This window comes from Gracilinanus agilis, chromosome 5, assembly GCF_016433145.1.
Source record: "Gracilinanus agilis isolate LMUSP501 chromosome 5, AgileGrace, whole genome shotgun sequence".
In the NCBI taxonomy this organism is placed as follows: Eukaryota; Metazoa; Chordata; class Mammalia; order Didelphimorphia; family Didelphidae; genus Gracilinanus; species Gracilinanus agilis.
In genome coordinates, this window is record NC_058134.1 from 131102791 (window position 1) to 131127244 (window position 24454).

Consider the following 24454-nt stretch of genomic DNA (forward strand, 5'->3'; position numbering starts at 1 on the left):
GCGCGGGGGGGGGGGGGGGGGGGGGGGGGGGGGGGGGGAGGACTGCAGAAAGAGGATTTTTTCGATGTTGGGAAGCAGCAGGTAGGAAAGGAACCCGATCAGCTCCCAAAAGGCAGCAATTAAAGTCTTAACCGCGACCCATCTGTCGCAGGATCGGCACCCCTTTCTCTTCCTCTCCTTTATACCACCTCCTCCTCCCCCCAGTCCCTTCGCTTTCCCCTTTGTCTGTGCAAGGAATGGGAGGAGACAGGACCAGCAGACCCAGCAGTAAAAGGAAAGAAAATACCCAGTCCTGACTTTTTTTTTTTTTTTTTAATGTAGGAACTTTTACTAAGGGTTCCTCCAAAAGGCCTCGACGTCCTCCTTCCGGGTGTCCCTAGCTTCTTATCAGATTCTGCTCTGCCTCAAACTCATCTCATACCTCCCAGCTTCGACGGAGAGGGAGCATATCACAAACCAAGCCCCGCAACGCCCACTTCCCTTCCCTATCTCCATCCTTTTGCTTCAAATCTGTCCACTATTCGCAGTACCTGAGAGTTATCCCTTCCTCTGCAGTGATTCGCGCCGCAAATCATACCTGGGCCATTGCGATTCCGATGCCCTCGAATGACCACCCTCCGGCTTCTCAGTCCACTCTCCCACTGGGCTGGGTCCCCATCACCCACTCACCCCGAGGGTCCAGCGCGCACATTGGAGTGCGCGCGCACGTACACACACACACACACACACACACACACACACACACACACACACACCCCTTTCCCTGACCACTCAATCCCGGAGCTTTGTCCCTCTGTCCCACTCACTGAGAGGCAAAAAAGACAAGAGGGAGAGGGGTGGTACTGTCTTCAATGAAGCACGATGGCGTGCCCTGCCTGAGCTGATGGGTGGGGTGGAGGCGGGGGTGGAGATAAGGCCAGAAAGTGTTGGTAGAAGTTGGGATGAGCAGCTGGGGAAGAGCAAGCTACTTTGACCCAACTTCTTATTGCTGAGTTAAATAAGCTTTTGGTTCTTCATCTGAAAGCACAATAATGCTAGAGTTAAGTTATAGCTAGTTCTGCTGGCTTTATTTTCAGCCCAGGCCCAGTTCGGAACCCTCAACCCTTTTTACTTCCCAAGCAACAAGACAAGATGTGAGGGAGTGAGAAGGGCAGGAAGACTTGTCGCTCACCCTGTTTTGTGGGGCTTTGGAGAAAAGCAGGCTCACGCTAGTTCGTTGACGAGCTAGAGCTACAAAGACTCCCTCACCTTTGCCAAATACGTCCCTTCTTCCCTTCTTGTCCCACAGCAATCACAAGTTCGGCAAGTTGGCACCGATACCTTCCCAAGTCTTACTTGCGCCGGGCCTGCTCCCCAGATCGCGCGAGTTCCGCGGCGTTCCATCCCCCTTGTGGCCCGCGCACTCACGTGCACAGATACACAGACACAGACACACTCAAGTTGAGCTGCTTTCCGTAGCATCCCTCACCTTTCTGGCCCCGGATCCGAGCCACCGGGAATGGAGGCGCCGCGCGGAGGTAGCACCTCTTCTGTCCAAGCCCCTCCACACACTCCTCAACTTAGGTGGGACTGCGCGACCCCTCGGCCCAAATGCCCCCTCGGCTGGGAGGCCCAGTTCCTCCCAGCCTGCGGTGCTAAGAGCAGCAGCAGCAGCCCTCAGTCTCTCGCGCTAGGATCCGCAATGGGAGATTTCGCTCAAGGCCCACGCGGGAAAGGATCTGGGGACTGGGCGAGCGCCAAGGGACAGGCCCTGGAGCCAATGCTCTGAGGTCGGGGTCTCCACCGCTCTCGGTCGGCAGCAAGAGGGTCTGGAAGCCTGGCCATTACTCTTCTGGCTAGCCTGGGTTGCTGTTCTCCTGCCCGGGTACCTGACCGTGGTCACAGCCCCTAGGTCGAGGCTTCTGCCAACAGTCCTTAGGGCTTTGAGCTCCTTTGGTCCTCTGTGGGGGTGGGGGTGGGGGGAGTTTGCATGGGGTTAGGGGAAGAGGGGCGGGAATAATAGTAAATTTCCCTGTTCTCTATTTAGGCGTGCTGCACTTAAAGACAAAAACAAGAGAACTTTAGCTGAGTGACAGCTGGTTAAATAAGAGCGCCCCCTCCCCCCTTCTCCTTGTCAGTGTGTCAATATGTAAGATCGCGTGCGCGCGCGCGAGCTCATCTCTGTGTGTGCGTGTGTGTATGTATTTGTAATGAAGTGGAGTGAAGGTTGGAGTTTTCTTATGGCTCCTTGGTACTTTGAGCTTGAAAGAGGAAAATATTTGGGAAAAGTGGAGCCCGCAACTTCCCTTCAACTTTTTATGGGCTCGGAGATTTCTCCGTAGTATTCGGACTGCACTCTCGTTTCAAAAGCACACCCATGCAGAGAAGGAGAAGTTCTCTGGGGCCCTTTAACTCCCCGGGGCGTTTTACCTGGCTGGGGTCTTCCTCTGAGTTCAACCTTCTGACCCGCCAGTGATCCCCGCCCAGGGACAGCAGCTGGAGGCTGCAGGGAGTCAGGTGCAGCTACATACAGTAGAAGCCAGAGCCAGAACATCGCCCAGGCAGCCCGAGCAGATGCCGGGCAGCCAAACGGCGCCATCAGGGCCAGGGCTTGAAACGCGCAAGGAAACCCACGAACTCCGTCTGCGCTTGCTGCGGCGGAGACAGCGGCTGCTTGATGCAGCACCGAGTTTGATAAATATAGCCTGGCGTTTGCCCCTAAATTAGGCTCTGTTTCCTTATTTAGCCCTTGCACAATGATTTTAGATGATGTCACTTAGAGCTAAACGAGAAAATTGATCTCAGATTTGCTTGGCCTCTAAAGCCTGGTTAAGCAGATTGCGAATTAAAAAGACGGAGAAAAAGGAAGGGGGAGGAGGGAGAAAGGGTGCGCCGGCAAGCGACTGAGCTAGCCAGAGATCGAGAGGAGGGCAGGAGCCGGGAGAGCGCCCCCGCCTTTTCTGGGCGGGGGAAGTCTCACTCACCAATGAAAAGTGATCGCTTACTGAAGAGGAGAAAAAAAAAAGTTTTCCTGTTGACTGTTGGAAGCGAATTGAGCAATTATCTAGTTTACCTTCTCCTCTTGGAAGTTAACGATTGGCGAGATCTTTGCTGCGTTATTGACACAACACTTTCTATTGATAGAAATAAGTAGTGATTGTCCCCGAGTCATTGGTACGCCAAGTAAACTGCGATGGGCTGGCATGAGTCCATTGGGCTGGGAAGGCTGGTTCGGCTGGTGATGCTGGGGGGGAGGAGGAGGATGATGGTGGTGTTGATGGTGCTCGTCTTCCAATCTGCAGATCAGTGACAAGACGGAAAAAAGAGGCGTCTACGATAGCAGCTTGGACCCGGCTCACACATGCATTGCAGACATGGACTGTAGTTCCCACCATCCGACCACAAAAATATTAGCTTCTCCTCCGTCCAGAGAGAGCCTGCCGGCTAGAGGCAACATGATCAGCGCTTCCAAACCCCTCGCCTTTTCCATTGAACGAATAATGGCCAGGACTCCAGAGCCCAAGTCTATGCCCGTCCCCCATTTCCTACAGGGATCTGTACCCAAAGGAGACCCCAAGCACTCGTTGCACCTCAACTCATCGATCCCGTGCATGATTCCCTTTGTGCCGGTGACCTACGATACCAGCCCCAAAGCCGGGCTGACAGGGTCGGAACCAAGAAAAACCAACCTGGACTCCTCCACTTCTTCTCCGGCGGCGTCGTCTTTTAGCTGCAGTGATCTGTTGAACTGTGCATTGAGTCTGAAGGGAGACTTTGCCCGCGACGCTTTGCCTCTACAGCAGTATAAATTGGTCCGACCTCGAGTGGTCAACCACTCCTCCTTCCATGCCATGGGGGCTCTGTGCTATTTCAACAGGGGTGATGGTCCTTGTCACCCGTCGACCAGTGTCAACATCCACCCAGTGGCTTCCTATTTCCTCAGTTCCCCTTTACATCCACAACCCAAGACGTATTTAGCAGAGAGAAACAAATTGGTTGTCCCGACCGTGGAAAAATACCCCTCGGGAGTGGCTTTCAAAGACTTGTCCCAGGCTCAGCTGCAACATTACATGAAAGAAAGTGCCCAGATCCTCTCGGAAAAAATTGCTTTCAAAACCTCAGAGTTCAGCCGAGGCTCTCCCAACAGCAAACCCAAAGTTTTCACTTGCGAAGTGTGTGGAAAGGCAAGTATTTGGTTTAGTTGCAAGACCTGGGTTTTCCGATGTTTGTTTTGAGCAGTCTTTAAAAAAAAAAAAAAAAAAAAAAAAAAAAAAAAAAGGTTGTTTCCTCCCCCTTGTTCCCTGTCCCTGTCCCTACCTCTACCCAGTTTAAACTTGAATATAGTAGTGCCGCTAACTTGCTCAATTTGTGTTCAACTTTAAAGGTATTTAACGCGCATTATAACTTAACCCGCCATATGCCGGTGCACACAGGAGCCAGACCCTTTGTCTGCAAAGTTTGCGGAAAGGGCTTCAGACAAGCGAGTACTCTCTGCCGTCACAAGATCATTCATACCCAGGTAAGTAACTTCGCCTTTGTGGGGGACGGTCCCTCTTTCCTCAGTTTTTCACGGAAAGTTCCTAGACTTCCACATTTTAGTCCCCTATTTGTTCGGAGGTGGCCCCTGGAAATGGTTAAATACGGGAATTGTCGGAGTTTTTTCTTCTCCCCTTTGTTTATTCATGGGAAGTACCCAAGGAGCAAAGAAGAATGTTCCTGGGTCGATTTCCACTTAGCTCTCCTCCGCTAAAAACAAAAACAAAACAAACAAAAAAATAGTCTGACTCCCTTGTTTTTCTCCTCTCTAGGAAAAACCCCACAAATGTAACCAATGTGGTAAAGCATTTAACAGAAGTTCCACTTTAAATACTCACACTCGAATACACGCTGGCTACAAACCTTTTGTTTGTGAATTCTGTGGCAAAGGATTTCATCAAAAAGGTACAAAATCCAAACTCCGCTATGTTTCTGTTGGTGTTGCTGTTCCTGTTGCTATTCTCTCTCTCCAAGAGCTCACCTTGATTTAGCTGGGTATCTTTAAGAAAATAATTTTAATACGAGAAACTATTTGCCAAATTAGTTTGGGCTTCATTGTTTTGTTGCCTTTCCAAAATCTTGGTCAGTCTCCTATTAATAATGCAAGAAGAAAACCTCCCCACCACCCCAACCCATTTGAATGCACAAATTATTTTCTGTAAAACGAATAAATAAAGGGGCTTAAAATTTAGATCCTAGAAAATTATTTTTTAAAGATGAAGTTTAACAACAACAACAACAACAAAAAGTCCGAGAAGTGAAAGGGAATGATGCTTGAGCCGTAGCTTGCTGCCTGCAAGAGGAGCTGCAGAAGGTCTCTGGCCTCCATCACTCGGCTTTCACTACCTCACTGCCCTCTCCACCTCTTTCCCTTTCCGCTTTCAAATTGGGTTTCCAGAGTAATATTCCTGTGGTTTGTCTGTTTCAGGAAATTACAAAAATCACAAGCTGACTCACAGCGGGGAGAAGCAGTTCAAATGCAATATCTGCAACAAGGCTTTCCACCAGGTCTACAACCTGACTTTCCATATGCACACCCACAACGACAAGAAGCCCTTCACTTGCCCCACCTGTGGTAAAGGCTTCTGTAGGAACTTTGACCTCAAGAAACACGTCCGTAAGTTGCACGATAGCGCCCTGGGGCTGCCCCGCGCCCCAGCTGAGGCCGGCGCTGACCCACCGCCTCAGATGCAACCCCAGACTCCGATACCGCCGCCGCCTCCCGGCTCATTGCAGCCTCCTCTTCATTAAGGCCACCAGTGAGGACAGCCAGCCGCGACCTCAGGTCCATGGGCCTCGCAATTTCTTCGCTGATGCTCTGGGGTGGGAAACGGAGCTCTGGTGCGGCCTGTCACCTGGAAGCAGCCAGCACCCACCCGTCTCCTCACCTCGGGGGAGGCTACCAGAAGGCTCCGCCGCCGCCGCCGCCGCCGCCGCCGCCGCCGCCCTTTGGCCTCTTTGCATGCACCTGCTAAACGGTTTTGTGTATTATACTTGATATAGCCACTAACAGTCATGAAAGTTTTTTTAATTATTTTTTTTTCTGTTGTTAATTTTCTTTCTTAAAAACAAAATAAGACTTTTTTCATCTCGGGTGGAGAGATGGTGTTTTCATTTTGTTTTTTAAAAAAGCAAATTTCTGCTGTATTTATTGGGATCTGTATTATCCTATCCGGGAATGCTGCATCAGTTTAATTTTATTATTGTATATATTTCCATTGTGTTGATTCTGCCATCTCAAGATGCCTGCTGATTGCTTCATCTCTTCTTTCCCTTGAGTATCACAATACAGTATATTTGCATGTATGTGTGTGTGTATAGATACATACACAATATGTATACACAAAATACAGTGTATGTGTATATGTATACAGATAGTACCCTGCATCATGTGTATATGTAAATATACATGCACATATATGCACCCCACATTCATGTATGTGTTTACGAACACACATATATGCACAGGTGTGAGTACATAAAGATAACCCAGAAATACACCACACACAAACACAGATATGCCTACATGTGCTGGACAGGGCTGGTTCTTTATGTATGCATTTGGATTTCAGTTTTGATTTCTTGCACGTGAAAACTGATTCGTTGACTGGTGAAAATAAATACTTGGAACATGCTAAGTTAATCAACAAATTGCAGAGCTCTCTATTATTCAGCTATGGAAACATTGATTTTTTTTTTCTTTTTAATGCAGTGCTGTAAAGCCTCTTCCCAATGCGTTGGTATGGAAAGAGGTTAGAAGCTAAAAGTATTCTCTTGAAATAATTCTGAGGTTTTGATCTTGCAAGGGGCTGGACATGGAGGTTTCTAGTGAGAGTGAGTCTCAGTGCTGACCATTTAAAATGAGAATAATGTGGAAAGGGCATATATGAAAGATTCCCCTCCGAAATATTAAGTATACATACAATATAGCGTATATGGCACACATAGTATTTACTTATAATGAACCCACGGCTGGCTTGCAATGGGAACCTCAATATATGGTGGGGGAGGGGTTTGTTTGTTGTTTTGTTTTTTTAATGAGTGTATATGTTTATGAACGAACGCACCTTCATCCAAGGAGGGAATATGGATGAAAACCAAACTGTGGTTGGTGCCAGGTCCTTGAAATGCTTCAAGTGTTAATCAGCAGCTCCGCTGTGAGCCCAGGCTCTGGTGTTTTCTAACTGCAAGTCTCTCCTGTTTTCTTGCCAAAACAGTGAAACAACTGCTAAAGACTTTAATTAAGAGGGGTAATTAGTTCAGATTTATCAAAGCCGGGTTGTTATACTATTAGCTGCTCAGTAGAAGCTGCCAGACAAGCCTCACAACCAAGTCGGCTCTTCCTCCCTTGCTGCCCTGGGCTCTGTCTGCCTAACTGCATGGAGAAGGGGACAGAAGCCAACTTAGGGATCCTTGTTCCAAGACTAGAAGAGGACAAGAAGGTCAGTGGACATGCTGCAAAGATTTTCACTCGCAGCACTGTCACTGTCGGCTTGTTCGAAATAAGGCTCAGCTAGTCCTAAAGGGTGCGTGTCCATCCCCTCCCCACCCAAAGTCCATCTCCTCCCCCAATGTCTTTTGCACACAAGCACCTCAGTTAGTTACTGGTCATAATGGAAAACAAGTACTTAAGGAGAGAGGTTGGAACCGAGATGATTTATTCTCCAGCTAGAACACAGGGTAGGGTTAATTCAGATCCTATAGACTGACGAGGAAGAAGAATTTTTAGTTTTTTATTTTTTAGGTTTTTTTTTTTTTTATTTTATACCATTGTATTTCTGAAGGGGAAGAGTGAAGGGACCTACTTTGGGAAGGAAGAGAGAGCTGGAAATTCTGAGAGGCTCCTGGAAGAGATCTAACTGCTTCAACACCACCACATTTCCTTTGCAATTTAGTCTAGCCTTTCAAGAAAAGAGTGTCTTGCTAGTTTTCCCCTCTTTCCGGAGATGTGTTTGTTAACAGCGGAGATTCCTAGAGGAGGGATGCTAATAAGTGGTCAGGGCCCCAGGGATCCATGAAAAAAAGTCTACTTTTGGTGCTCTGGGGCTGTAAAGATTAATGACGAATTCTTCATCCGTGTCATTTGGGAGCAAAGATTGACAAAGATGCCCTTAAGATATAACATGTTGGAGGAAAGGGCAGGAAGAAGAGAGAAGGGGGATGGGGGTGAAAGTATGATAGAAGAGGGACCACATCAGGAAGCGAATTTCGTCGTGAACGGCAGATAGTATTTGATGTCTGGGTCACGGGGGATCCCAAGTCACTGTCACCTTCAGGCAGTGAAACTTTCCGAAGCCCCCGAATTTAAATCAATCATTAGGCAGAATTCTAGTTTATCCTGGCTCTCCGTTTATATTCCTCTTTCCCTAACCCACCAGTGTCCTTTGTTACCAGGAAATATTCACCAGATTTCATTTTGAAAAGCTATCTTCCTATAATGCTTTCCCTTTGCCTATGGAAGTTCCTAGTCCATAATTACATGGATTCTCAATCATTACAATCCTGAGAAACCCGGTCTTTCCCGGGCACCGAGACTTGTTCTTTAATCCTGCCCCCAAATTGGCCCCATCCAGTCACAGCTGGCCATATAAAACAGTGAGCCTTAGTAGGATGAATTCTGGTGAGTGTTTAGGGTGGGTGAGGGGTGAGGTGGGTTGTAGAGGTTCAAGGTGTCTCTCTTTTGCAAGGTATCTTGGTCCTAGGTTGAAAACACTGGCTCTATTTCAGTAAGTAGAGTGGGGGCAGAGGGTCAATATAGTTATAATTGACATATTTGGACCAGAGCTTAAACCTTTGCTCACTTGAATTTGTGTTCACAAGTGCTTTAAACCCCAGGAGTCATACTTGTGGGGCTTCAAAATGATGACTTCATTGGTGGAGAGGGAAAAAGGGAAACTGTGAAGATGACCTTGCTTCGAGATACTTCAAAGTGCCTACAAAAAAAGGATATGCGTTTTTTTTTAACCCATTAACCCATGTTTCTCAAAGTAATTCAAGAAGAGGTTTTTCTCATATTAAAAAATACATCTTGCATAGTCTGTTAGATATGGGGCTGACAGCAGGAAATGACATCTATAAATGGAATTGGCTATGGCTTTCCCTTTTTTTTTGCTGAGACTGATATGGGATAGTGCAATAGTTTTAGAGAGATAGAGGTGGGGGAGATCTATCCACTTCTAGGTATTTAACAAGATGAAAAATTAGAATGGAGTTTACCTAAAGTTAAACATTCAAAAGGAAAAGTCAGGAAACAGAATCCACAGCACCTGGGTTTATGGTAAAGCTGACATGATGGGGCAATGCGTATCTCCTTTGAAAGGACATGAGTTTAAGAATTTAGGTTTCGATACGGGATAGCAAAGGGGACTTTTAAAAACTGTCAGTAAAAAAAACAAAAACAAAAAACAACCAAAATTATTTTTAAAACATTTCCCTCCTATGCTGAAGGCTGATTGATTTCCTTAAATACTTTTAGTTTTTGTGTGTGTGCTTAGTTGAAATTTTTTATTGAGATCTTAAAAGTATAAACTTCATTTTGGCTCTGTCCCAGCTTAACTTATTTTTACCAGAGGTTGGCCAAAAGCTTTGCTTATGTTTAGTAGGGAAGGAATGGCTAGTGTTCAGATTTACTGCATAGGGATATGGCTTGTATACAACTCCCTCTTTAGGGATTATTCATTTCCTCAGAGGACTTATGCTAAGGCTTCAAGGGTCAATTTTAGAAAGAGACAGGCTGCTGTAGCTTGGTCCTGCATTCATTTTGGAAACAAAGACTTTGCTGAATAATTATGTAAAACTGAAGTTTTTCATGTTTTAAAGTAGAAAGCATGAATTTACATTTTTAACATTAGCAGTTCATTTCTTTTTGCTTTTCAATTTGCTCCATGTTTCCCTACCCAAGTGTTGCTTATCAGTCTTTCAAAAGTCAATTCAAGGCCAAGTTATTGAAGGACAGGAGATAACAGGTATGACAGGTCACCTGCTAACCCAAAACTTTATTGGGGGATCTCCTGGAATTTGTATCTGCTAGTGAATTTGAGACCTGGTGAATTCTTTTTAGCATTCTTTCATCAATGGAGCTTTTTCCTTTCTTTCTTTCTTTCTTTCTTTCTTTCTTTCTTTCTTTCTTTCTTTCTTTCTTTCTTTCTTTCTTTCTTTCTTTCTTTCTTTCTTTCTTTCAAGGAATTCAAGCCTACTAAGGTTATAGTACTTTCTGGAAACTTCTGACCTCAAATAATGAATTTGCCCCTTGATCAGAATTACTTTATAATATATGTATATACATACATATATATTTGTCAAGGCTGTGAGGGAAGTTGGATAGCATATTAGGGGAATGGACTTACTTGGACCTTATAAACAAAAAATAGTGCCTATCCAACTTATTCCAACTACCCCAGAAAAATTTTTTCAGATATTTCAAATTTGAAAAGGACTCAAAAATATTTTATTAGATACTTAAATGCAACCACCATTAAAGGTATTATAATGCATATAATTTTATGGTATTATTCATACTTGTTATTGGTATTTTTCATGTAGCTTTTAATTCAGTGTTTCATATCTAGAACTTTTGAAGCTTGATTTGACTTATATCTATATCTTAACTTGTCTAAATGTGTTATAAAAGAAACTAAAATTTCCTTGAATCCTTAATACATTCAATGCTTATATAAAGCTGTTGATCCACAAAAAAAGTCATTATGAACAGATTCAAATGCCTTTACTTTTCAAATGTTTTGCCTACTTTACACATCCGCTTCATATAAAAAGTTTCCTTTTACTATAAGCAATACGGTGTGATATATTGGAAAAGATGCTGGATTTGGCTTCCAATCCAATGTGACCTTGGGCAATTCAATTACTTTAAGAGGATATCATTTACTTCATTTTAAAATAATGGGGCAAGGTGGTCTATATGACTTCTCAGGTCCCTTGTAGCTCTTAATTTTACTTCAGGATCTATGGTTTTCCCAATGAAGGCATTCCCTGTTCTAATGTAGATTGCATCCTCTCCCTCTATCCAATGAATTTCTAATGTCAATTCTTACTACAGATTCAGCTTAAGTTATTTTTAAAATAACTTTTGAAACCATACTCACGTTTAACAAGATAGCTAGAGAATGGTGTTTTTTCCTTCCGGGAATTATGGATCTGTAGTAGATTGGGGTAGGGGGGAGAGAGAGAGAATAAATACCAATCAGTAAAGTCACCATATCTAAAGGATTTGAGTGCCCAGGTGGTCTTGGCATACTCCCTAGGGGAATCAGGAAAGGAGAAATTCCTTGTGTGAGTGATCTTGAGCTCTTGATAGAAAAATGTCCCTCTGTTTGCTCTGTTTGAGGCTTACATTTTGGCATGTGTTTAAGCATAATGGACTTTGGGGAAATGGCACAAACTTGTTATTCATACACAGCAACAAGATGAAAGTCATCAGAACAACTATGTAAAAATGTTAATGTAAGTTTGAGATGGCCCTCCGTTGTCATATGAAAAGGTATGAATGTAAGTCTTATGTATATTCTGTTACAATGTAAAGATAAAATAAAATTCTGCAAATACAGGCCACTAGTGGTAATATTTCTCTAGTGAACTAAAACTAATGCCACTGAGGGAGGGGGGAAGGTGTCCACATAATCATGTCAAAATAAGTCCATTTTGATCCCACCTGTTTTAATTCTTAATAATCAAAACAAAGATTTTCCCCACCTCAACTATCATCTATTTGTCAGTCCCCTTCTATGTGCCAGGCACTGTGCCAAGTGCTGAGGATACAAAAGAGACAAGATAGTCCCTACTCTCGAGGAGCTCACAGTGTAATGGAAGAAATGACATGCAAAAAAACTATGTCCAAACAAGTCATATATATTACAAATTGGAGAGAATGTTACAAGGAAGGCACTAGTATTAAGGAGGATCAAGAAAACAGGTGAGATTTCAGATGAGATTTGAAGGAAGACAGAATGGGCCAGGAAGTAGCGATGAGGAAGATGAGCATTCTAATCTAAGAGGATAGCCAATAAAAAAATGTCTAGACTCTGGAAATAGTGCCTTGTGTGAGGAACAGCAAGGGGATCAATGTCACTGCATCACAGAATGGTTGGAGAGCAGCACTGAGGACGAAGAAGACTGGAAAGTTGCTGGAGAAAGTTATTAAGGACCTTGAATGCCAAACCAAGGATTTTATATTTGATCTGGAGATGATAGGAGACATCGGAGTTTACTGATTGAGGGATGAAAGGGAGTATAACATGGTTAGACCTGCACTTTAAGAAGACCATTTTGACAACTGAGTTGAGGATGGATTGGATTGGAGAGAGGTTGGAGGACAGGAAAACCAATCATCAGACTATTTCAAGAGTGCAGGAGGTGATCAGAGGCACGGCACTGTTACAGGAGAAAAGTCAGCATAAATGAGAGATGTTTCAAAGGTAAAAACAAAAGACCTTAGCAACCGTCTGAATATAGAGGGGAGGACAGAGGATGAGAAATCAAGGATGACATCTAGATCGCCAGTCAAGGTGGCAAGGAGAATGATAGAACCCTCAACATTAATAATAAGGAAGTTTGGAAGAGGGAAGGATTTTGGTGGGAGTGGGTAATAAATTGAGCATTGGTTGTGGGAACATCTCCACCATGTGGAGTTTAAAATGTCTACTGGACATTCAGTTTGAGATATGGAATAGATGACCAGAAGTCAAGAGACAAGTTAGAGCTGATAAATAGATTGTAAAAGCATTATTAAATAGATGGGGAAAGTATCATTAAGTGCTTATTATGTGTGAAGTATATAAATGCTAGGAGTTGGGGATAGAAAGTTCAAAAAACAAACACATCAGTCCCTGGCATCAAGGAGTTTTCATTCTACTTGTCAGAGGAACTGAAGCTAATAGCAAATATATTTCATGTCATTAGGAAACCTATTACAAAGTTCAGTTTAGCCCCTTGCTAATGTATAACTAGCAATAACAGATTAGTAATCTTTTTCTGCTTTGTAAGAATTCATATATTCATATTAAACAGCTTATAGTAACTGATTATTCCTCTTATTCATTCTTCAAAATAGGCCTGTGAGGTAGAGGAAAGAGACTGGCATTCTCATTTTACAGATGAGAATCCAACAGACATTGTGACTTGCCTAAAGAAAATAGAGAGTATGGTACATGCTAGTTTTAATACTGGTTTTTTTTTTAAAACCCTTAACTTCTATGTATTGACTTATAGGTGGAAGAGTGATAAAGGTGGGCAATGGGGGTCAAGTGACTTGCCCAGGGTCACACAGCAGGGAAGGGTTTGAGGCAGGATTTGAACCTAGGACCTCCTGTCTCTAGGCCTGACTCTCAATCCACTGAGCTACCCAGCTGCCCTAATGCTGTTTTTTTTTAAAGAAGACCTGAGTTCAAATCCAGTCTCAGAAAAAAAAAATGATCCTAATTATGCCACCTCATCTCCCTCAACCTCAGTTTTCTTATCTGTAACAAACCTACCCTTTGGGGTTGTTGTGAGGATAAAATGAGATAATATTTGTAAAGCATTCTGAAAACCTTAAAATGTTAAATAAATGCCATTTTATTGTTGTTATTGCTGCTGATACTGTTATTTTATAATATGGTACACTGGTTCTGGGCATGATATTAGGAGACGTGAGTTCAAATTCCATCTTTGAGACTAATTTCTTGTGTGAGCATGGGCACATTACTTAAACATTATGAATTGCATTTTCTACAACTTAATTCAAGAGGTATGTATGTGCCTTAGTAGAGAGAGAAGATCCAACCTGGTTTTAAATCTAGCTTCTGACACATACTGGCAGTGGGAGCAGGGAAGTGGTGCAGATAAATTGCTGATCTGAATCAGAGGCAGGAATTTCTATATATGGAGTTCCCTTAAATTGATAAAATCACAGGTGTGGCACAGCCTCCCCCATCCTTATCACTCAACATATACACCCTGCTGGTGATGAAAGTCCTTTACAAACATTAAACCACTTGAAAATGTGGATTACTGTTATTAATAATGTTCTGTAACTAGAAAGTTCTATGTTGGTGCTAGTAAAGAGGAGGAGGGGGGAGACTTTCAGCCAAGACGTATAAATACTATGAATGAAGTTTCATTTGGCTCCCTGAAAGACCTGCTTATCCAGATGCCCTGACTTTACCAAGGGAATAAGGTCTAGAAGACAGCCTGAAGAGGGCGTGAGAATGTAGAACTTTATAGGCAGAGCTGGGTGAGAACTGAGAACAGTTATGCTGTGTGCTTGTACCAGTGGCAAACCACAAAGTATTGAGTCTGCTCCCCAGAGACAGAGGACCGAGGAAAGTCTGCCAGCTGCTGGGGAAAGGAAGCACATCCCCTTGGGTGTCATAGGTCTGAGATAAAACTCTGCTGGTTCCATCCCGGTTAGATAACCCTACATACATTAGTGTGATCATTTAGAAGTTAAATTTAAATTCAAGCTAAATAGAAATTCATAGACTCTATATTGATACCCTTGCATGCTTGATACCTAAAGAAAAAAACACTTTAAATACAGACTTATGAATTCATCCCTCAATGATTTTTGAGTTGGAGACAATTTTGTAAACTACATTTAGCATTTCAGTAATGTCAATATTACTTTTTTTTAATATCTTATTTTCCAGGACCACTTTTTTTAACCTCCACTAAAATCCTACATCAATATGCGGAGATGATTTTAAGTTCAAATCCAGCAGGAAGCTAAAGGTGAGTTGGGTGAGTTGATTTCCTATGCTGACCTTGTGACTAGAGGCATAGTTAAAGTGACCCGTGACTTGAGTAAACCAGAGAATTGGACCCTGCTGCCACCACTAACTCTCCAACCCTGCATCCCATATTACAGGTAACAAAACTCTGATGGAAAGGGGTCCAATTCTTAGTGCATAGTTGGTGTTTTATGTGTCTGGCACAGTAGGCATTTAATAAATGTTTATTGGTTGATTCTGAAGGAATTCTGCGCAAGTTCCAGCCTGGTATTGATTCAATCAATAAATTAACCAATAGATACTAATTAAATAAAAGGACTTGTTACCACAATTTGATTCTTCTTCAGGCTCATGATCCCTTGTATGAGATGTGCAAGGGACCTTAGATGTTGCATTATCCAACCCCTTCATTTTACAGATGAGGAAATGATTACTTCTCCAAGGTGACATAGGGTGTAAAATCAGCAAGATGGAATCTGAACCCTCAGCTTCTGACTCTGGAACCAGCACTATATATGTTGCAGTTTTCCTTATGCCAAATTAAAAAATCTGAAAACTGGAGTCCTACCAAAATAACTCTATTAAAAGTAACTTCACACCTATCAGATTATCTAATATGACAGAAAAGGAAAATAACGAATGTTGGAAGGGAAGTAGGAGAATTGGGAAATGAATGCACTGTTGGTACAGTTGTAAACTTATCCAGCCATTCTAGAAGACAATTTGGAACTATGTCCAAAGAGCTATAAAACTGTGCATACACTTTGATCCTGTAATATAACTACTAGGTCTGTAACGCAAAGAGATCCAAAAAAGAGAAATAGGTTCTATTTGCATAAAATCATTTATAGCAGCTCTTTTTCTGGTGACAAAGAATTGGAAACTATGGGCATGTCCATCAATTGGGGAATGAGTGAACACATTGTGGTATCTGATTGTGAGGGAATACTATTGTGCTATAAGAAATCATGAGCAGGAGGATTTCAGAAAAGCCTGGGAAGATTTAAATGAGCTGATGCCAAGTGAAGTGAGAAGAACCAGGAGAGGATTTCATGTTATTAACAGCAACATCATAATAATGATCAGTTATGAATGCTATTCTTAGCCATGCAATGATCCTTGACAATGCCAAAGAATTCATTATGAAAAATGCTATCCACCTCCAGGGAAAGAAGCGATGTAGTCTTAATGTAGATGGAAGCTTACTGTTTACCATTTTATGTTCTTTGTGTTTTTTTTTAATTCCTGAATATGTGTCTTGTTCCACAACATGGCAAACATGGAAATATGTTTTGCGTGATTGTACACATTTAACTACATCAAATTGTTTACTTTCTGAGAGAGAAGCGGGGAGACAGGAAGAGAATTAGGAACTCAAAATTTTAGAAAATAAATGTTAAAAATTATGTTTACATGTAAATAGGCTAAATTAAAATATTATTGGGGAAAGCAGTGCTTTCCTAGTGCATCACATAAGAATAAATGAACCTGTGATTTCATCAGTACAGTAGACTCCATGATGAGGACATTTCCTACTAACCCCAAACTTTCTCTGTTTTAGCATATTAGAGGATTGTCTAGAACAGAGATGTCTAACTCAAAGGAGTCTTTCTCAGATCTCTGAAGAGCTCTCTAAACTAGATTAGAATATAATTGTAAGTTAGTAAAATTAATGAATGTAAATACTAAACAAAATTAATAAAAAATACAACATAGATAATGTTAATTTGTGCTTTTTTAAGGCAATAGGACACCTGAAAGGATCCATTTCTATTCTGAGTTTGACACCATTGACTTAGAATACTCCTGAATGGTTATCATTCAGGGTCACATAGTAAGTGTGGAAACTTGAACTCAGTCCTCTGTCATGTTGCCTCTTATACCCCAATATGTGATCTAATCATGAGATCTTATAGGATAAAACAGCAACAGAATTACTAATATTTATTAGAGTCAGATGGACTGTATATTTGATTTTTGCTTTACTTTGAAGGGTAACATAAGGAGAAAAACATAGTTCAGTTTTACACAAACCTATATTCCCCTCTCCCCTCTCCCCCACAAAATACAGAGGTATAATTAATATTAACTGTTTGAAATGTGTTGCTGAATTTATTTTAAATTTTTCTTTAATTTCAAATAAGTAGTATTGATGGCTTTTCCCCCCATATCATAATCATTTTTAGATACCCCTGTTGGGTAAGAAGAAGAGAAAAACTCTCTCCTTTCTCCTGCAGGGGTCTGCTCTACTGGCAGCTCCCAGCCTTCAACATCTCCAACTCTCAAATAGATGAGCTGTTTCCCTCTGGATAATTCACTTCCTGGATCCTGCTGGGGTCTTCTTCATACAATATTTTGAGGGCTTAGCTATTTAAAGTTCTCAGAGACTTAGCTAATTTGTTTACTTACCTAATTTTGATGTTTTTGATTTGATGCTATCAGAAAGGTGTTTGAACCTCATAAAAAAATCAGGGTCCTTTTTACTATTAGCTCAATACCTCATTAACCCCTTGGGATTTTATTCTGGACCTTCTCTGCCTACATTAACTGAGGTGGATGGGAATGGAGGGTAGGGGTGGGAGTCACTCTATTATACCATTTAACTATGAATTTATACCTGGGCGTATGTTTTTCTTTACATTCTCTCAGTTGGTTATCTCATCAGTTCCATGGGTTTAATTATCATCTCTATAAAAATAGCTCTCATATCTATATAAAGATCCCTAGTCTTTATCCTAAGGATCAATCACTCTACTCCCCTTGTCTTTATCAAGTATATTTCAAGTGGGATAGCCAGTAGACATATCAAATTCAACATATCCATAGTATTTTATTTTGTCTAGGGTGATTTTAAATGGTGTTTCTCTTTCTAACTCTTGCTGCTGGGATGTGTTGGAAATATACAGAAATGCTGATGATTTATGTGGGTTTATTTTGTATCCTGCAACTTTGCTAAAGTTGTTGATTATTTCCACTAGCTTTTTAGTTGATTCTCTGGGATTCTTTAAGTAGACCATCATATCATCTGCAAAGAGTGATAGCTTAGTCAACATATCCAAAATAGAGCTCATGATCGATTCTCCCCCACAGGTCTACCCCACAAAAAGAAATCCCATCTCATGTTCAAACTTCCTATTCTGTTGAGGTCACCATCCTACCAGTCATTTCAGTTTACAGCCTCAGAGTTCTGCCTCATTCCTTTACACTTCTACATCCTATATATCTAATTAGTTTTCAACTCTTGTCTTTTCCAACCTTACAATATCTCTCAAATCTGACTCTTCTCTCTCTTCCCATAGTCAGCATCCTAGTTCAGGTTATCATCATATATTGTTAGATTATTTCAATAGCCTTCTAATTAATCTCCCTGACTTAAATTTCTCCTTTCTTTGATATATCTTTCATATTGAAGTCAACATGATTAACTCGTGATTAACAACTCAATTAATGAGCTTCAATGGCTTTCCCTTGCCTCTAGAGTCAAATTCCAGTTCCTCTAACTTTAAAAGTCCTTGACAGTCCTTCACCATTATCACCACCTTCCCCCATACCCTGAGCCAACATAGGTCAAGTGCATACTAAGACGGTGAAGAAGGTGGCACTGGGTCATTATCGAGAAGTACAATACCAGCCTGGGCAATGACTTCCACACCAATAAGTGTGCATAGGAGGAGATCTCCATCATTCCCAGCAAGAAGCTCCACAACAAGGTCGAGGGATATGTTATCATCTGATGAAGTGGATCCAGCAAGGCCCCATGAGAGGCATCTCCATCAAATTGCATAAAGAAGAAAGAGAAAGAAGGAATCACTACGTTCCTGAGGTCTCTGCTTTGGAGCAGGAGATCACTGAAGAGGACCCTATTACCAAAGAAATGTTGAAACTTCTGGACTTCGGTAGTTTGTCCAACCTGCAAGTTACCCAGCTCACAGTTGGGATGAACTTCCAAACACCAAGAGGAGCTGTTTAATATTTACTTTTGCCTTCTTTTCAATAAACTTGGGAACCCCCTAGAGCAGGGGTCGGCAACCTTTTTGGCCGTGAGAGCAATAAATGCCACATTTTTTAAAATGTAATTTTGTGAGAGCTGTACAGTGCTCACAGCGTGCGCTCCTGTAACAGTGCGCACTCCTGTAACAGCACCTGAAAAAAATTGACTTTATGGCTCCTGCAGAAAGAGCCATACTTTGCCGACCCCTGCCCTAGAGCATTGTCTTGTTCTTAGAATATTACTAGCAAGCCTTTATGTGGAGAGATTTTGGGTTTTCAGGACAGATTTTAGTATACAATTTGTGACCCCTGATGTTAGTGTTTTAAGCCATGCAGTTGTGACCCAGACCAGAGTCTCTTACTGTTGTGTAACTCCAGGCTGGTGTATATATGAGGTGAGGGTCTTCTGTGTCTCCCCATTCAGTAGTGTATAAAGGATCCTTTTAGTCCCTCTCCCAGCCACAGTGACTTAGTTTTATTGTCTTTATTTGAATAAATATTTTCCAATTTAAAAAGCCCTTGACAACCTGGTCCTGACCTTCATTTTCACATTATTATATACAATTCTCCTTTCTGGGGCAGGTAGGTGGGGAAGTGGATAGTGTGCTGGGTCTGGAGTCAAAAAGATCCAAGTTCAAATCCAAACTCTGATACGAGCTATGTTAACATTGGAAAAGTCACTGATCCCTGTTTGCCTTAGTTTCCTCATCTGTAAAATGAACTAAGGAAGGAAAAGGCAATTTAATGTCAAAAATTCTATCAAAAAATTCAACATCTTTTCCAAGAAAAGCCCAAAAAGGGTCGTGAAGAGACAGACACAAAGGAAATGACTAAACAACAATACTCTCATTCACATCCTTTATGGTCTATCCAAGTGGTCTTCTTGCTCTCCCTCACGTGACAATCCATCTCCCATCTTTGTGCCTTTGTGCAGACTGTCCCCCATGCCTGGAAAGCACTCCTACTTCATCTCTCACATTTGGAATCCCTGGTAAGTTGTGTGTTTTTCAGAATTCTGCTCAGCTGTCAGCTTCCACATGAAGCCTTTCCTGATCCATCTGCTAGACTCTCTCCTCTACAAAAATCTGATCTTACATTTATTTTGTTTATATTTATTTATGTGCATGTTGTTTTCCTCAATAAAATATAAACTCTGTGAGGGTAGAGATTGTTCCATTTTTGTCTTTATATCCATGAGACAAGCACATAGTAGCCACCTAATTAATGCTTGTTGATTGAAGGAATGAATTTTAAAAAAAGATTCCTGAAAGAAAAATTGATGTCTTTAAGCACTGGAAAGATTTGAAAACCTTTTGTTGATGAGTAACCGTAATTTCATAATGATTGTGAAAAATCAGACAACAGCCTTCACCTTCTCTTCCTTTTCTTCCTCCCCTTCCTAAAAGGGTAAATTTAATGCTATCATAGATTCTAACTCTAGCCATTCAGTCAAAACTAAGCTATTCATTCTGCAAAAACTAGGGGAAGGGAAGAGAGCAGTCACTAGGTATGCAAGATAATCATATAATAGTGGTTCTAGGAATAATCAGGCCACTGTGGGTATCAGGAATTTTAGAAATTGAATCACAAACTGCCAATGGGGAGTTTGGTAGTTTAATCAGATTAGGTAGCTAAGTGGCTTACTGGCTAGAGTTGGGTCTAGAGTCAGGAAGACCTGAGTTCAAATCCAGACTCAGACACTTACTAGCTTTTTGACCCTGGGCAAATAACTTTACCTCTGTCTGCCTCCATTTCCTCATCTGCAAAAATAAGGATAATAATAGCATCCATTTACCAGGTTGTTGTGAGGATCGAATGAGATGTTTATAAATGTGTAGCACAATGCCTGGCAAATATACAAATGCTCGATATTTGATTGTTTTCCTAGTACCTATAACAAAGAGAAACTTAATATTTTTTTAAACCCTTACCTTCCATCTGAGAGTCAATACTGTGTATTGGCTCCAAAGCAGAAGAGTGGTAAGGGTAGGCAATGGGGGTCAAGTGACTTGCCCAGGGTCACACAGCTGGGGAGAAACTTAATATTGAAGAGAGTATGAGAAAGCAGAAGCAGGCAATAATTTTGCAGATAAACCTCAGTGGGGTGTTATAGTCTGAAGAAGTTTGGAAGTCACAAGACATCAAAAACATATTGAAGTTCTAGGACACAGGCAAAGAGAATACTAGGTGATGAGGGAGAGGAGAGTCAGATCTCAGGGATAAGTCCCAGACAAAGGAAAGAGCATATATCTGGAATCAGAGGATCTTCATTTCTGTGTGACCTTAGGCAAATCATTGGACCTCAGGCGTTATCTGTTAAATGAATAAGTTGGACATAGTGAGCTCTAAGGTCCCTTCCAATTCCCTGTGATTATAAAATTTGGACTGCTTCACAGTTTTGCCTGGTGATGTCCCAGCTTTCTTCCCTTCCTTCCCCTGGGCCCAAAGGGAAAAGACAAATCAATTGTCCTTTAACTTCCTTAGGCCCCATCTAGCCCTGCCTTCATCCTTCTGTGGCTGGTGTGGTAAGTCAAGGAGGTAGGGAAGAGTGAGTCTGCCATAGTGAGGTGATGCCATGTTGATGCATAGCAAGGACAGTCTATATACAACAAACAGAAGCTGTGCATATGGGTATTTTATGCGTTCTGCAATTGCAAATGCAAGCACTTGGCAGCAGCTAGAGTGTGAATTAGTTATCACATCCTTCCCAAAATGACAGCCAAGAGCATCCTTTGATAGGGGAGAGATAGAGACCAAACTTTGTTTGGATGAATCTGTCAGATTCATTCCTGAGAGCAGGTTTTGATGGGAAAATGGAAGAAGGGAGGAGAGAACAGGATACTTTTCATGGAAGAATAAAAGTTAGGATTAAATAAGTTAATAATAAATTCATGAATCATAGATATAGAGCATGGGTAGCAGATGTTTGATGGCCCTCATTTTTGCTTTTGAGAAAAACGCCCTTGATCTCCATTGGAACATAATTCAGAGGAGCCATTAATCTAATCTTGTGTGGCATTTCCTAAATTCCTCTGTCTTAGAGAGTCAGTTTAGCTCGAATAAGAAATTATAAATTTAAAGCTAGAAGGGATCTACCCTAACCTTCTCACTTTGGAAATGAACTGAGGATGGAGTGATACAGTTTATACAAGGTCATGAGTACCAGACTCTAGATTCACACTCAAGCCTTGAACTTAAAAGCTTCTAAAATCTTAAAACAAACAAAAAAAATTAAGTAAAACAAAGCCAAAACAAACAAAAAAACCCCAACCAAACCAAAATTAAACTAATCAGAATGTTTTTACCTGTTCTTTAAATATTTATGCATTCTTATCATTTACTTTTTTTACTTTCTATTCCCATTTTTCAATTAAATGTAAAAACAATTAGGTTCATGACATTTAAAAATCTTCAAATCTGACCCAATTATATTACAGGTGAGGAAATTGGGGCTCAGATAATTGAAGGAATTTGTCCCAATTACACAGCTAATAAGTTTTTAAAACAAAACAAGCAAGAGGAATGTATTGCTAAGTCCTTGAATCTCAACTTTGACAGTTTTTTTTTTAAGATTTTGTTATTGTTTGGTCATTTTCAGTCATGTCTGACTTTTTATGACCCTATTTGGAGTTTTCTTGGCAAAGACACTGTAGTGGTTTGCCATTTCCTTCTCCAGCTCATTTGACAGATGAAGGAACTGAGGCAAATAGGGTTAAGTGACTTGCCATGGCATTCAATACACTGTGCCACTGAGCTGCCCTTTTAAAAAGGATAAGTACTGATCAAAAAGCACTTTTCCAGGATTTTTGGAAAACATTTCCAAACTATTACAATAAATCAAGCGTTTCTTCACAAATGTCCTATTAAACAGATAGTATGAGTATTATTATCCTCATTACAAAGGTGAGGATATTGAAGTTCATAGAGAATAACTGACTTGCTTGAGGTCTCCCCAAGAGTTAAGTGATTTGCTCAAGGTTAAGAGGGAATGGAACATCCTTCAGTATTCCCAGGAAAGTGTAACTCTGTGAAGGTTTATCAATTCATGACCTATGAGCCCGTATCCAGTTCAACCTTTATTGCTAGATCACACCAGTGATACAAATCCACTAGCAAAATCATTTATTTTTGACATGAAATAACGAAAAAGGGAATGAGCTAGTAAAGGACTCTCTCTTTACCTTTACTTCAGGAACATGTTCTTCTGCACCAATGTTTTGCTGCTTTTCATCTCTGTTGGCTACTAAGTCTCATTTAATCCAAACTCAAGCATCCAATATTCATTTTAAACCTTTGACATTACAAAATATTTCTCACCAGCAGACTACAATACAATGGAAAAAGCAATAAGTAGAGGGCTAGAAGATCTGGGATCAAATTCTAGCTATATCATCTGTATAACTATCACCTGTATTAAATAAATTTTCAAGTCACTTAACTTATCTGGGCCATCATTTTCTTATTTTCAAGATAAGGGAGTTGGATTAAATGTCTTCTAACATTCCTTCAAGCTGAAAATCTATGATACTAAGGAAAAAGGAAACACCTCTATATGGAAATCATACTCATATCAAAACTTATTAAAAATCTGCTCTGTAACAATTACAAGTAAAGACTCAAAGGAAAAAAAAAGTTTTTGCCTCCAAAAGAATTAAATGAATAACTAGAAGAAATTAAGCAAGAGCCAAAAGTAAAAGAAAAAAAAGTAAAAACTGAGGTGGAAATAATTAGAATAGTACTTTAGAAGAGAAGGTGGTTTACCTTACCCAAGAAATGTAATGTCTAAAAACTAGAACAGGCCAAAAAGAAATCAAAGACATAACTAAACAGCAGGGATTATTAGGACAAAATTAAAGGATATATATATATATGTACATATATATTATATATGTATATATATGTGTGTGTGTGTGTGTGTTATATAATATCATATTGAAGCAATTAACCTGGGAAATGGGTTATGGACAGATAATTTAAAAATCAAACTTTTTGAAAACCATGATTTAAAAAAGTCTGGACATTATATTTCAAGAAATAATAAATTATAACAGAGTATATCTAGTAAAACCACAAGACAGAGTAAAGATATAAAAAAATTCATCAATCATTTCCTGGAGGAAAGACCAAGGGGAAAAATCACAGGAGATGTCAGTCAAAATCTACCAGCTCCCACATAAAAGAAAAATGCAGTAAGCATCCAGAAACAAGCTAAGTAAGTAGAAGCTACTTACTTAGTAACTAGAAGCTACAGTTAGGATCACACAAAACCTGAAAACGGTATCAAGGAAGTTAACTTAGGAGAAAAAAATTAAATGAAAGACCTAGGGATGGATTGGTTCTTTCTGAGAGCTTTTCAGAGGGTAAAAAGAAGAAAAGGTACCTGGAGTGCAGTTTAAAAACTAGCTTAAAAAGAAGAATGTGGGAACTTTCAAAGTCTTATCACTGAAATATGTAAAAAGAATATACTAATATAGAGGAAAGGGAAGAGACATCAGATGACATCACTCTTATCTGAAATGGACAAAGAAGGTAGTTTACACACACATAAACACACTGAGACACAAACAACAATTTGGTGTAGAAATACATCAGATTCAACAGAAAAACAAGCAAAGATCAGGATTCAGGGGAATAGTTGAGGGAGATTAATGGGAGAATAAACTTCCTGGTCCAGAAAGAGGACAAAAGGAAAGACCTATACGTCTTTTAGGGATTGACATAGATTG

At 40.9% G+C, this 24454-nt stretch overlaps 1 protein-coding gene and 1 pseudogene across 1 annotated transcript; both read left to right on the forward strand.

Moving 5' to 3' along the window:
• The first annotated feature begins 3353 nt into the window (after nt 1–3353).
• On the forward strand, nt 3354–5766 carry FEZF1 (FEZ family zinc finger 1). Its single transcript, XM_044679408.1, has 4 exons — nt 3354–4163; nt 4364–4498; nt 4788–4920; nt 5444–5766. The coding sequence occupies exons 1-4, from the start codon at nt 3354–3356 to the stop codon at nt 5764–5766; spliced, it is 1401 nt and encodes a 466-aa protein (XP_044535343.1).
• Nucleotides 5767–7394: 1628 nt separating this feature from the next.
• Nucleotides 7395–18751, forward strand: LOC123249953 (annotated as a pseudogene).
• Nucleotides 18752–24454: the final 5703 nt, after the last annotated feature.